Source organism: Palaemon carinicauda, chromosome 22 (assembly GCF_036898095.1).
Source record: "Palaemon carinicauda isolate YSFRI2023 chromosome 22, ASM3689809v2, whole genome shotgun sequence".
NCBI classification, from domain to species: Eukaryota; Metazoa; Arthropoda; class Malacostraca; order Decapoda; family Palaemonidae; genus Palaemon; species Palaemon carinicauda.
Genome location: NC_090746.1, coordinates 55,790,578 through 55,805,388, shown reverse-complemented (window position 1 = coordinate 55,805,388; position 14,811 = coordinate 55,790,578). Strand labels below are relative to the sequence as shown.

The following is a 14,811-nucleotide window of genomic DNA, read 5'->3' as shown; positions in this document are numbered from 1 at the left end:
CTTTCAAGTAAAATGACGCGAACACTGACTTGCTTCTCCAATAGGTTGCGTCCATTATACTTTGCAGAGATATATTTTGCTTAAAGGCCACGGAAGTTGTTACAGCTCTAACTTCGTGCGTCTTCACCTTAAGCAAAGTTCGGTCTTCCTCACTCAGATGTGAATGAGCTTCTCGTATTAACAATCTGATAAAGTCTGACCAAGCATTCTTTGACATAGGCAAGGATGGTTTCTTAACTGAACACCATAAAGCTTCAGATTGGCCTTGTAAAGGTTTAGTACGCTTTAAATAGAACTTAAGAGCTCTAACAGGGCATAAGACTCTTTCTAGTTCATTGCCTACGATCTCCGATAAGCTGGGGATATCGAAAGATTTAGGCCAAGGCCGAGAAGGCAGCTCATTTTTGGCTAGAAAACCAAGTTGTAGCGAACAAGTGGCTTTTTCTGACGAAAATCCGATGTTCTTGCTGAAGGCATGAATCTCACTGACTCTTTTAGCCGAGGCTAAGCATACCAGGAAAAGTCTTAAGAGTGAGATCTTTCAGGGAGGCTGATTGTAACGGCTCCAACCTGTCTGACATGAAGAATCTTAGTACCACGTCTAAATTCCATCCAGGGGTAGCCAAACGACGCTCCTTGGTGGTCTCAAAAGACTTAAGGAGGTCTTGCAGATCTTTATGTTTGGAAAGATCTAAGCCTCTATGCCGGAAGACCGATGCCAACATGCTTCTGTAGCCCTTGATAGTGGGAGCTGAAAGGGATCGTCCTTTTCTCAGGTATAAGAGAAAATCAGCTATTTGAGCTACAGAGGTACTGGTCGAGGATACAGAAACTGACTTGCACCAGTCTCGGAAGACTTCCCACTTCGATTAGTAGACTCTAATGGAAGACGCTCTCCTTGCTCTAGCAATCGCACTGGCTGCTTCCTTCGAAAAGCCTCTAGCTCTCGAGAGTCTTTCGATAGTCTGAAGGCAGTCAGACGAAGAGCGTGGAGGCTTTGGAGTACCTTCTTTACGTGTGGCTGACGTAGAAGGTCTACCCTTAGAGGAAGACTACTGGGAACGTCTACTAACCATCGAAGTATCTCGGTGAACCATTCTCTCGCGGACCAGAGGGAAGCAACTAACGTCAACCTTGTCCCTTCGTGAGAGGCGAACTTCTGCAGTACCTTGTTGACAATCTTGAACGGTGGGAATGTGTAGAGATCTAGATGTGACCAATCTAGGAGGAAAGCATCTATATGTATTGCTGCTGGGTCCGGGACTGGAGAGCAATAGATTGGAAGCCTCTTGGTCAGCGAGGTTGCAAAGAGATCTATGGATGGTTTTACCCCAAGTGGCCCAAAGTCTCTTGCACACATCCTTGTGGAGGGTCCATTCGGTTGGAATTACTTGCCCTTTCCGACTGAGACAATCTGCTATGACGTTCAAGTCGCCTTGGATGAACCTCGTTACTAGGGAGATGTCTTGACCTTTTGACCAGATGAGCAGGTCCCTTGCGATCTCGTACAACGTCAGTGAGTGGGTACCTCCTTGTTTGGAGATGTACGCCAAGGCCGTGGTGATGTCCGAGTTAACTTCCACCACTTTGCCTCGAAGGAGAGACTTGAAGCTTTTCAAGGCCAGATGTACTGCCAACAGCTCCTTGCAGTTGATATGCATGCTCCTCTGACTCGAGTTCCACAGTCCTGAGCATTCCCGACCGTCTAGTGTCGCGCCCAGCCCACGTCCGATGCGTCCGAGAAGAGAACGTGGTTGGGAGTCTGAACAGCCAGGGGAAGACCCTCTCTTAGGTTGATATTGTCCTTCCACCAAGTCAGACAAGACTTTATCTTTTCGGAAACCGGGATCGAGACCGCTTCTAGCGTCTTGTCCTTTTTCCAGTGAAAATCTAGGTGGTATTGAAGAGGACGGAGGTGTAGTCTTCCTAGTGACACAAATTGTTCCACGGATGACAGCGTCCCTACCAGACTCATCCACAGCCTGACTGAGCAGCGTTCCTTCTTCAGCATCTTCTGGATGGATAGCAGGGCTTGATCTATTCTGGGGGCTGATCGTCTTGTTGTTCAGCAACGTCCTCATCAGAGGGTTCCTCATCCGAAAACTGATGAGGAAACGGCAACGGAGTGGGCAACGTCTGGCTCGCTGAGTCCGGTCGCACTGGTGCATGCGTGACGGAGCCGGACGCAACATCATGGAACTGCTGCACAGTCTGTGAACTGTCAACAACCATGGGTGCGCGAGGAAGCACAGCGTCAACCCGAGACTGTCTAGACCGTCTGGGTTGTGCAGTCAACACCCTACCGGGTTGCTGAGGTTGACGCACTGCGTCAAAACAAGTCACCTCTGCTGGTTGTTGAACGTCCTGAACGTCAACAACCACCTCCGAGCGTCGCTTAACGTCAACGTGCGGCTGGCAACCCACACTGGGTCGCATCGGTGGAGGAACCACCTCAACTGGCAGACGCGAGTAGGTTACCTCAGCGTCAACAGGGCGCACAACCGACCGGTTGGAAGGTTGTTGGCCAGAAGGTTCGGTAGCAACCTTCTCCGCATTAAAGTCCTCTATCAAGGACGCAAGCTTGGACTGCATGTCTTGCAGCAAAGCCCATTTAGGGTCTACGGGAGCAGGTGCGGCAACAGACGGGGTTAGCGACTGAGGCGGTACCGCTTACCATCCCTGAAAGCCTTGTTATGCATGACATAATTGTACAGCAAAACTTCAAAGGCTCGAAAACAGCTGTGAAGTTGACCTGTAAAAAACTTGGAGCGTCTCCTGGTCAGGCGCCAGGGAGAGTCTACGAGAATTGAGAAGTCTATCTGGGCAGAGGCATGAACTTCCAAGCCGAGAACTTCTCTCGTGTCATATCAGACTCTCGCTCTATAAACCAGTTTAAAAGAAGGGAAAGCAAAGGCTGTATCCCCCAAACTCCTCCTGGTGAAAAACCAGTCGCCTAGCCAACGTAAAGCTCTCTAGGAGAGCGAGAGAGCACTAGCTTAAAAACAACGGCTTCGAAGTAGCTAGGCCTAGTGTAAGCTCTGACGTTTAGGCGAACGAGGAGCAGCAGTTACAAAAAGATCCGGACAAAGATCCTTAAAAAAATCATCATGATTTAATTAAAGTCCATAGGGGGCTAAGCAGCTTTAGGCTCCTCTCCATCTGACAGAGTCCTCAAGGGAATATCAGTAGGAGGGGGAACAGCAACTTCCTCATCTACAGGAACCTTGTCCGATAAAAGCCGAGTCTCAAGCAAGGGAGAGACCTACCGTGGTGGCAATGCTTTACAAGCAGAGTCCACACTCACTGGTGCATTAGTAGCGGACCAGAACGCAACGTCATGTAACTGCTTGACAGTCTGTGAACTGTCAACAACTGAACTGTCAACCACAACAGGTGCGTGAGGACGCACAGCGTCCACTCGAGACTGCTTTGACTGCCTAGACTGAGCAGTCAAAACAACTCTAGAATGCGGAGGTTGACGCACAGCGTCAAAACAAGTCAACTCCGATTGTTAGTGAACGTCTTGAACGTCAACAGGAGCATCAGCAAGTGGCCTAACGTCCAAATGCGGCTGAAAAACCACACGAGACCGCATCGAGTGTGGTTCTAAACAACCTGACTGACGTGACTAAGCTACGCCAACGTCAACAGTAAGCACAAAGGAACGTTAGGTTGGCTGAAAGCCAGGATATCGATGAGATAAACGGCTAGACTCAACGGACTAATCGGCAGAATAGTCTTCCATAGGGGAGGCAAGCATATACTGCATGTCTTGCCATACAACCCATTAAGGATCAACGGAAATGGTTGTGGTAAGAGACGAGGGTAACGTCTGTGACCGCAACACTTTGCCAACAAAAAAAGACGCTCGGAGTCTGTGTTACGCTTTTGTTAGGCGGCGAGCAGTTATCCGATGACTGCATAGGGTCAGAGCTGTCCTAATGGTTGTAACCAGGACGCTGGACCTGTCCTGAAAGGACTGACTTTCGCTTAAGGGCTTCGAAACCTTGTGACAGGTTTCTTATGCGAAAAGCCTTCGGATGACGAGGAGAAACAACGTCTCTCTCGTCTTATGGTAGGGGAGATCTTGGTAAGATACACCCGATACCATAGAGGGAAAACGTCTGTTCGTTGATCAAGGCCTCTCGAACCCATAAGTCGTTTGACATTACTTCTCCCCTGGGCTTGGGAGCATGCAAGAGGTCCCGGACTAGGTGAACGACAGGCACGAACAGACGAACCCTCGGACGCAACACTGTAACACTTTGCGCATATCACTTTATCACTTCGATTTTCTGTTTTGCACTTATTTCACTGAAATCGAATACTTTTACTGATTTCTACCTGAAACACGCAATTCTACCCTTCATTAAAAGGTAGTAATTGCGAAATCAGTCGTATAATGCAGGCTCATTAATACCAGCAAAAAACAGAAAACATATTTTAAGATAAAAAAATCAGTGGCTGGGAAAGAGACTAAACACTAGTTCATATAAACTACGTTTTCAATCTCTCACCGCACATAGCCTGGGGACGAGAATAAAAAACTAAAAACGTTTTATCCTTCCTCCCCGTACAGCGACTAGGGACGAGAGTAACTCGAGAACAACGTTACCCGCTTGAACGGAACGTTTTCTCTCCTCTCTCTCCCTCCGTCTCTATCTCTCTCTCTCTCTTGATTTCGCACCTAAGAGAAGAGCCCAATTATATTTCGTCAAAAAAACATGTTATTTGACTAAAGGAAAAAACTGAAAGGTTTTTCAAATAAAAAGTTCCTTTAAAATAGAATTTAAAACATTTAAGCTAAGAAAGAATGAACAAAACGTCAGAATCGATTTACTCTTACTGCAAAGTGAAACCGTGATACACTCTCTCTCTATCGTAACGATAGAGGGCATGTTGAACGTCCTGAACGTCAACAACTGCGTAGCATAAATAAACTAAACGTTAGTTCATCTTTGAAAACAGTACGAAGACTATCAAAGAAATTCTTTCATAAAATATTACATTTAAAAAGTTTTAAATCCTTAGCTCTTTAAAAGCTAATTACGATATAAAGGGCTCAACGTTGATTAACTTCGGTTTCCAAGTTAGGACCGCCTACTCTCAGGAAAGGTCGCATATAAACAAAACATTAAAATTTATTTTTATATGTTTATAATAAATGGAAAGTTAATCGAAGAGGCCTAATAAAGGTGGAGAGATATAAAATATATAGAGGAAAATCTATAACGTGATAAGATAATTACTAAAAGCCTAAACACACTTCCGTCTAAGGGAAGGGTCGGCCATTTAAAAGTGAAAGAAAGTCCATACTCTCTTTGTCACCATAATTAAATCTATACAAAACGAGTTCAAGATTTAAGATGAAGATAAAACACCTGCATAGCGAAAGCTCAAAACTAGAATATAGTACTTCACCAAATAGATGTGAAAAACTCCAGTTTAGCAACAGCGAGTAAAGTACGTCTTGTCGACACCTCGACAGAGAGAAAATTGAGTCTTTGTTTACATTGAGAGCTGGGTATCTGGTCGACAGATGGCGCTGTTGGGCACACCCGCAACCTGTGTAGCGATCGCTGGCGAGTTTTTCCGTAGAGTTGTCTGTCGAGCAACAGAGTTGCAGCTATATAATCACCGGCTAAGTTAAATATTGAAAAATACATGTGGGTATTGCATCAAATAATACATACAGGTAACAGTATTAGGGGTCAAGTCACGTAGTATACTTGAATGAGTAGAGTAAAACGTAATATGTCCACGTGGGTATTGCATAAACAAATACATACTGTAGATACGGTATTAGAAGAGTCAGATCAAGTAGAATACTTGAATGCCATGGGTAAAAAAAAAGAGGGCGTAAAAGAGAAAGAGTAATTCTATTGGTCAAAATAAAGGGGGGCGTGGTTCATGCGCTGTAGTTCTAATCTGGATAACACGCATGTACATACAAGCTAACGAACGCAAATACAACTGTTTCGTAGAATGTCAATAAACAAATGAAAAATGTACCAGTAGTATAGAATATAGATTTTTGTAGGTTTCCATGAAACTTATTATACGTCCAAGAAAATAATTTATAGAGAAAAGGTGTTTTATCATTATTTACGGTTTTCCCCACCCAAAGCCCCGAGTTCCCACTGGGTGTCCCCAATTATCGGGATATATTCATATGTATTATTTATATTTTTTTTCACTAAGTTTTTATTTGCAGTGAAAATAAGTAACTTTCAAAGAAAAGGGGCGCTTTTATAAAGGAAACGCCTGTTTTTTCTTTTTAGATTTTCCCGTTCGTAACTATGATGAAACCCATAGTATGCCTAGTAGGTAAGGATACAGTTCCTAGGTTAGGTTAGATAGGGAACCTTATATTAGGCGGAGTTATTGGGTTTGTTTACATTTCATGGGGTGTATGTATCATAGCGGCCACCTGTATGTATGATGCCGGCTGACTAAGAAAACGGCAGTGTAAGGGGGGGTCGCTGGAAACGTTAGCCCCCCTTAGGTAAGTAAGTAAGGACACGGCTTGTAGGCAAGGTTAGGGGGGAAATTGGTTTCATTGTAGTGTATTACAGGGCAATGTAACCTAGGAAAACAACTACTTTTTCTTATAGAAAAAATTACGCTCTTCGAAAATGACACTCTTTCCCGTCGCAAATGAATAGTTTCAGAAATATATATACATCTATATCCTCTGATAATGGGGGACCCCCAGTGGGAACTCAGGGTTTTGGGTGGGGAAAACATACTTGGGAATCGATATATAAACGTAAAACAAGCCTTTTCTTCTCTATACATTACCTTCTTGAAATTATAATAACCGGAGGAAAATACAAAACAGTATATCTGGATAAACTTTGGAGGCGCCGTTGCAAAGATTGTGTCATGAAAAAATACGGTAACCAGTGCTGCCAACGTCCGATGTACATCAAATGTTATTTTGTGACCTGTCATAATACTAGGCTAGGTTAGGTGGGTTTGTTAGGTTCTGTGCCCTTTTTGTACTTTTTATATATTGAGTAAACCTTATATGGAGAAATTATTTAAAATACGTATGGAAATATCTATCATTACTATCGTTAGTAATGTCAGCGTGCCGTTGGTAACTCTGTGTACCATACGTCAACGTTGGTAACACTGCGTATTATTGGTAACGTTGCTAATGTTATCGTTCGCAGTACATTCGTAAGAGAAGTGACACCGTGCAACTCAAAGTTAGCCGAATTGGTTGATCTGTTTGTTTCCGATTGAAATGAACATCAAATTCGGTTAATTCACGTTATTTACTATAGGAAAACATATATTTTCTGTTCGAAATCTCACCCTGTAATACAATACAAAATTACCGGGAAATTTATAGGTATGTGTCCATATTTTATGCTCGCTGGAGGAACTGGCCGCTGATATACAAAGGCTCCCATTTCATTTACTGACTGCAATCTGTCCCAATTAATTATAAAGGCTATCAATTTATTTCTGCCAGAGATGATCCATGTCCGCCGGTCTACTAATTTTCCTATTCATTATTATTCGTAGGACATTTGCATCACAAGGTATGTGCCGTGTCTGTAGTTCTGAAAACTACCTTTTCTGTACACTGGAGTAAGTTACATTCGCAAAATACAAGCCTAACAAGACTGGCCTAGCATATATGGTAGATATTCTATCAATCAAAGTCGTCAAACTTAAAAGTAGGCCATTATCAAAGCAACTACGTTTCTTATGTAAGATTACAAAATTGAAAATCGCGCCAAGTTTTCCACATGCACTTGTTGATTTTGACAACTACAGAACGATATGATGCAACTAGACTTACCCCAGGAATTTCTCGTATGACATTGAAAGTCTGTCCGTGAACAGTACTCCGGAGGGCATTTAAGTCTTCAAACTCTTCAGCTTCTTCGACGGGAAGTCTGACATTCGGTGAAGAAAAAACTACAGACGGATTAAATGATTTAGATTGAAAGTCACTTTCATCACTTTTACCTGCCATGTTTACATTTTACGCTTGAACAACCCTCTAGCGGCGAAAACTTTAACTATTCTACTTTAAGTTAACGTCAAGGTCTACAGTATGTAAACATTGGTTAACGTTATATTTCCATAGGAAAAAAAAATTCTCTTTCGGATAAATATGTACTTTTTAGGCTGTATTTGATAAGCTTTCCAGAAATTCATAAGCAAATACTACATTAGTATGGAAAAAAATTAGGCTTTCCTAGTTCGGATTCAAGGTCAAAGCTTAATGTTTACAACGCTGCTTTAGACAAAATGTGCCGGGGGTTTCTAGTGTCTCGAGCATTTCTGTACTTTACTTTAAGGGCTGCTTTTCTGGTCTCCTACCTTGATTATTTTTTTTTCTCAATCATATAACAGAAAGTGCTTTATTCTTATAAATATATTGATTAGATAAGAAATTTTACATAACTCTATTCGTGTTATTTGCTATGATTAGTGTTTCAAATCTTTCTTTGCTGTACTCTAGGCAATATAGAAAATGATTTTTTTACGAAAGTATTAATAATACTTATTTCTGGTTTGTATGTCATTGCAATGTTAAATTCAGATTCCATGTCCGTTAATGACAGTTTTGATAGTGTAACTTTTTATTAAGTATAGTTTCATTCTAGCAAACTAGTACGAATTGGGAAATAAATATCACCCACTGAGTTTTAATTATGAAATATTCGACATCAATATCAATGACGATAATGACTATTAGATGGAATGCATTCTTGTAGTAATTTTAAGTTGCGCCTCTTTTCCAAACTCCTCCACCCTCTACTTACTTTACTTAACTCGGTGGCTGTTTTCCTGATACTATCACACATGGAAACACTGTACCCTACAGAACCTATAAGATCTGTTTGTCGTATATATTCTTGAGTATATGGAATATCAAACTGTATATTCCACGTTAATTATCCAATCCACGTTATTGAAACACTTGAAAAACAATTAAGTTTTCAGCTTCTTGAAAAACTTAATAATCATCTTCAGTCTTTGGGATGTCTAGTGGGAGCTTGCAGCCACATATTTGAAATCTCTAGAACCTAGAGGTACATCTTGGCTCCAATAACTTAATATATCTATAAGTATTCGTTAGTTGCTGGGTGTTTAGCAATTCTCTTAGATATTTTGGATGTCCGGTTCTAGTAACTTGCCGAGTCATTGCACATATTTTAAAACTCTAATCTGCATTTAATGGGCAACCAGTGTATTCAATTAGTACAGAAGTAATCGTTTCTCGGTGTGGGATACTTTTTATCAAGCTTGCTCCTCTGTTTATTTGGTTTTGTAATGTCTTAAGTTGCTCTTTGGGTAGATTGTAATATAAAAGGTTTCATTAGTCAGTCTTAGTAATAACACAGTTAATCACATGTTTCTTTACAGAATATTCATACATGTAATTCTTTACAAAAGCAATGTTCCTAGGGGGATATCCAGCGATTCTTAACACATTGTTTATTTTAACACTGAGAGGCACATTACAGTTAAGGTCTACCAGATATCAGGAGCAGGTTGTTATTAATATCTATTGTGATGATACCCAATTTTATTAGGTTGTTTTTATTTCCTACCATCATAAACTCAGTTTTACTCTAATTTAGTTTTAGGTGTTTAATTGCCATCAGTTCCCTTATACTAGTAAGAACGTGGTTTAAAGTTTCAGCGGTTATCATCAATGTCAATTAGGTAGAAGTAAAGTTGTGGATCGTCTGCAAATAGATTAAACTTCACTGCGTGTCTCTGTAATACTTTTGATAGATCTATAGGTTAGATACAAAATCATATCAGACCTAGTACACTTCCCTGGTGTACCTCTCTTCTAGCACTTTCGATATAAAGGGTAAATTCAACTTGGGTGTGTACTAACTTAAGCCCTGGTAATCTAAAGCATTTTTTTCAGAACCAGTGTAATTATCGCTCCTTTCTCAGATTTAGGAAGCTTAGGCTCACCAATGCCAGTATAGAATATTTTTGTAATTATGTCGGGAAAACTGTAAAAATTTTCTAATCCAATTACTTCGGATATTAGCATCGGATCAATCGCACTATAATCCTGATAACTTCAGCTTTTGTTTTATTACAGCCCATCGAATTGTGGGATTTCAAGAGGAGTGATGACTGAATAAACCGGAATTCTTAGTTGCATGTTAGCGTCTGTGCTTTCAAACGCTTAACCGTAAATCTCATTCACAAACTTTTACACGTGGATTACCTTTACTACCCTTGTGCAAAATACCACATTGAGATAGTTACACCTTCACCGTATTTCTTTACTTTATAACGTCCACCACTTCAATTTAGTGGCATTATTTCCAATATCAACGAAGGGCGTATTAGTTTATATTATAATATACTTGAGAATTCACAGCCTTTCCTAAAATTTTTAAGATGTTTGAAACATACATGGGAAACGTTAATTTTCTTCTGTTTTGCCTTTTACCTACGCCACGTTAAATCTTAAACTTTATATTAAGATAATAGTATTTATGGTCGTCTTAAGATAGTAAAAGGAACTACTGTGACAAGTTTTTAATAAAATTAAATCAATTTTACACACCAACATAGAAAATGAGTATCTATTGGTATGCTCAATGAAATTATTGGCATGGCAACAACAAAATTGGACATCTGTGATTTCAGTTTTTGGGTGAATATCGCATCTAATCGGGATGCAGCTGTCTTTAGCGAACACTGGAACCATATCAGTTGGTTAATCATGCTTATTGTGCAACATCTTTAAATGGTTGGATTTAGTTTTAAGTAATGGGATGAATAATATTGCATCAGATATTAGTGTGAAGACGAGTACTATGTCTCCAGTGCATAAGCTAATTACTTTTTGATTATGGAAATTAGTGCTAAAAGAAAATAGGTTTAAAAGCTAAATCTAGTTTCTCTTCATTAATGTTTAAAGAAAATAGGTTTAAAAGCTAAATCTAGTTTCTCTTCATTAATGTTTATTGATGAAGTTACAAAAAATTGATGATGTTATCAATATTAAGCTCTTCATGTGTTGATTGTCTTATAACTGTAAACAAAAGGGTGAATAAAAACAAATGAATGTGACAACTTGTTTCCATTGATGGAAAAAACTATAACTGTTAACAACATAATTATCTCCCGGGTTCGATGAAGACTGTAGAGAGAAAGAGAGAAAAGACACATAGAAGGAAACTGAACAAGTGGAGTCTGTTAAAAACTGGAAGTTCATGGAGGGAGTACTAAACCGTAAAATGACAATATAATCACTAACTAAGGAGTAAGAAAAAATATGGGAAGCAGTAACAGACAAGAATAAGTAAAAAATCTTATAGTTTGGCAGACATAATTTCGATAATAGTAAATAGTAGCAGTGATGAGTGTATTTATCCTAAATATGAGAAAGTAAATATAATGTAGATACACCAGTTATGAAAAATTCTGTCGGTTGTCAAGACTCAAGTTCTTACAGATCTATTTCGAATCTATCCTCCATATCAAAAGTGCTCAGAATTGGGGTAGGCAATTCTTGCACAACTAATTAGTCCTTTGTGAAGGATCGAAGCATTGCCGGATAACTAGTCACCATACAGACAATTATATTGTACAGAGACAGCTATATGCTCTGTTGAAAATTATCTGCTGGAAAAGATGAATGAAAACAAATGTAGCATCCTGATTTTACTTGATCTAAGTTTTGCTTTTGAAACACTTATGCATGAACTACCAATAAATGGCTTACGATGCATTGGCATTGCTGATGAAACTTTTGGCTATATGAAAGATCACTTAATTTACAGAAACTATTGAGTACCATATGAACCATAGGTTTATCAAAGTAATACAGAAATGGAGTAAAATTCAAGCTATTTACGGATGATACACTTTTACTTGTCCATAAATGACATTGATGGCATAGTTAAGAATTTAAACCATGTTCTTGTTAGGGAATGGCTAACATTTAAGCAATTAAAACTGAATGAAAATAAACTGAGTTTACGGGGGGGGGGGGGGTGTTGTACAAATCCCCGGTGACATTCAAATAAATATTGATGACACCTTGGTCTCGATACTTAGTAGAGTTTAGGGTCTAGTAAGTGTATTAATAAACTGCAATTTTTCTCTCAGTGCTCAAACAAAAATTGTTGTAAGAATCACTCGATATCACCTCCAAACCAATGCTTTTGTGAAGAAATATCTGGATAAATATTCAGTAAAGAAACTTGTGATTAACTGTGTTATTACCAGGATGGATTACTGTAATTCAGTCTGTTACATCTTGCCCAAAGTACACCTAGTACACCTTACGAAGTTATAAAACATAATATACAGAGGAACCAGACTGATGAAAGGTATCCCACTCCCAGAAAGGATTACCCTTATACTAGTTGGACTACACTGGTTGCCCATTAAAATTAGAATATGTAATAAGATATGTGCAATAACTCAATAAGCTATCAGAACTGTATATTCACAATATTCAGGAAAATTGCTACACTTCGTACACGTCGACACGATTGGTAATTTTATTTAATATGTAATTTAGTTTGCTAGAAAAACGGGTTGCATTTACAGAATATCAAATGCAACCACATTTATGAAGGCTGTTACATTCGCAAAGTCTGTAGCTGTTTTTGTTTTATATCATGACCTTTATGTGTGAGCGTGTGTATTGTATCATACATACAGTGCGGGACATAAAACATACCAATACCTGTGAGAATGAACAACCTCATCCTTTTCAAAACAAAGGATGCCCAACGTGCTACCAGTGTATCCCTTGAGGTCTTGACCAGTCGCTCACGGAAGACGGGAGGCTTCCTCCTTTTTTCCCTCACTTTCTTTTTTTTTTTCTGAACGCAAAGAGAATGAGAAAACTGTGTCGCCAGAGCTTCTTACACGAGGTGTTTTGACCTATATACTCAGTCACACTTTTTTCCCTCTAAGGTGTTTAATCTGATTTTGTGCATTATCTCTCACAGCCAAGATGAGCAGTCGGCTCTCTCCAACGGTTTGCTTACCTTCAGTTATTTCACGGAGGGAGATTTCAGTATTAATATGATGCATATTTTTGCAAAGGTTAGAAAGACTGATTTGGTTTATCATGAATAAGTTCCTTGTTTCGGCGTTCTTTTCAAAGTTATTTAAGCTGTATTTTTGACCGAGAATCGCTGCTTTTTGCTTTCGATTAGTGTCACTTGGTTGAAGCAATAAATGTTTTATTATACTAGATGACAAAATAGAATACAAATGGCGCATTTTCTACTGATATTTCAACTACTTTGATTGGAAATAGAATATACAATCCATGTGAATTTTCTTTAGAAATTAAAATAGATCAGTAAAACAATGTAAAGTAAGCTTAGGGCTAACCTAGTCCTTTTTTCTTACTAAGCTTTACTTCCCATTCGTAACCCATTACAAATCCACCATGCTCACTTCCTGTTACTGGTAACTTCGTCATCTTATTTTAACCACTGGAACAAGTCACGTGCAAACGCGTTAACTGCAGTAGAGCGGCATTAAATTAAGACCTTTGGTACTTCTGAGATGAACAATGAAAGTAAACTTGTTTATGGGTCGTTATTTAAATGGTAAAATTGTGCTGATTGACAACTTTCACAAACAGTATATTTCCTATTTGGTATCTAACTTTATTTAGTAGGGAGACTCAGGTAAGGAGCGTAAATCGAAAAGTGGGTGGGGGGGGGTAAGAATTGGAGATTGTTGGGTAAGCAGGGAGCGTATGGTAATTTTCTCTTTTTCACTTTCCATTTCCAAGTGCATTTGGGCATTATGCATTTTAGTACAGGAAATGAAATTTTAATACCTAACGGGAATTCTGACATATAGCCTACTAGTGTATATATATATATATATATATATATATATATATATATATATATATATATATATATATATATACACACACACACACACACATATATATATATATATATATATATATATATATATATATATATATATATATATATATATATATATATATATATACATACAGTAGAGGGGGGGCGTAGTATTCGATCGTGTGCATGTTGAGAGAGCACAAGAAAGGATAATGAAATACGTACTGGAGGAAATATGAATAAAAGACGTGGGTAACCTACACCACTTTCGCAAAGATACCCTTTATATTTTAGCTTTGAGTATATTGCATATATATATATATATATATATATATATATATATATATATATATATATATATATATATATATATATATATATATATATATATATATATATATCTAATCCTAGATTTTTTTGAAAGCCCAAATTGCCTAACTTTTCATATATGAAGAAAACATCAAAGACCAGGAGAATCAACGGAAATTTTGACATAAATAAAGAGACGCATGACTTCCTTACCAGCATTGCATGAATGTAGTTGAATGTAACGGAACTTACTAGTGTCTACACATAATCTATTTTCATGTGAATCAATTCTTTTTGGATAAAACAGATAATTATCGAAAGTGTAAAATGGAGTTTACTTATCAGATTATAAAGCCCACGCAGTTAATTTTAATTTGCTGCGATTTGATAATTGCTCAGCATAGCTCATGATCACATTTGACTTTAAGATAAAGTTCGTTAACTACCAAATTGCCTGTCTGGCCCTGTAAAGGGAATTCTCGACGTTGGGTAAATAAATTCATCGCTTAGAAAACCCTTATGTGTGTAAGGGGTGTTTCCAACCCCCGTACATTCACTTATGTCACGTGTCTCGACAGGAAGTGATTTGACTTTCAAATGACTCCCTTGGGGAAGATTTGCTTTTACGGGACAATCGGCTCTAAAG

The 14,811-nt window shown here is 38.8% G+C and overlaps 2 protein-coding genes across 11 annotated transcripts in view; one reads left to right on the top strand and one right to left on the bottom strand.

The window, feature by feature from the left end:
* Window positions 1-14,811, top strand: part of Eip74EF (Ecdysone-induced protein E74) — a 400,337-nt gene that overhangs the window by 213,158 nt on the left and 172,368 nt on the right. The window lies entirely within an intron of this gene.
* Window positions 1-14,811, bottom strand: part of LOC137616459 (U7 snRNA-associated Sm-like protein LSm11) — a 288,656-nt gene that overhangs the window by 234,250 nt on the left and 39,595 nt on the right. The window contains exon 1 of one of the 2 annotated variants that reach the window (XM_068346253.1): window positions 7,817-8,215. The exons of the other annotated variant lie outside the window; for it this stretch is intronic. Within the exon in view, the coding sequence (XP_068202354.1) occupies window positions 7,817-7,993 (177 nt within the window). The 5' untranslated portion in view covers window positions 7,994-8,215. Of the gene's footprint in view, window positions 1-7,816; window positions 8,216-14,811 lie in introns of those variants that run through there. 2 annotated transcript variants of the gene reach the window in all.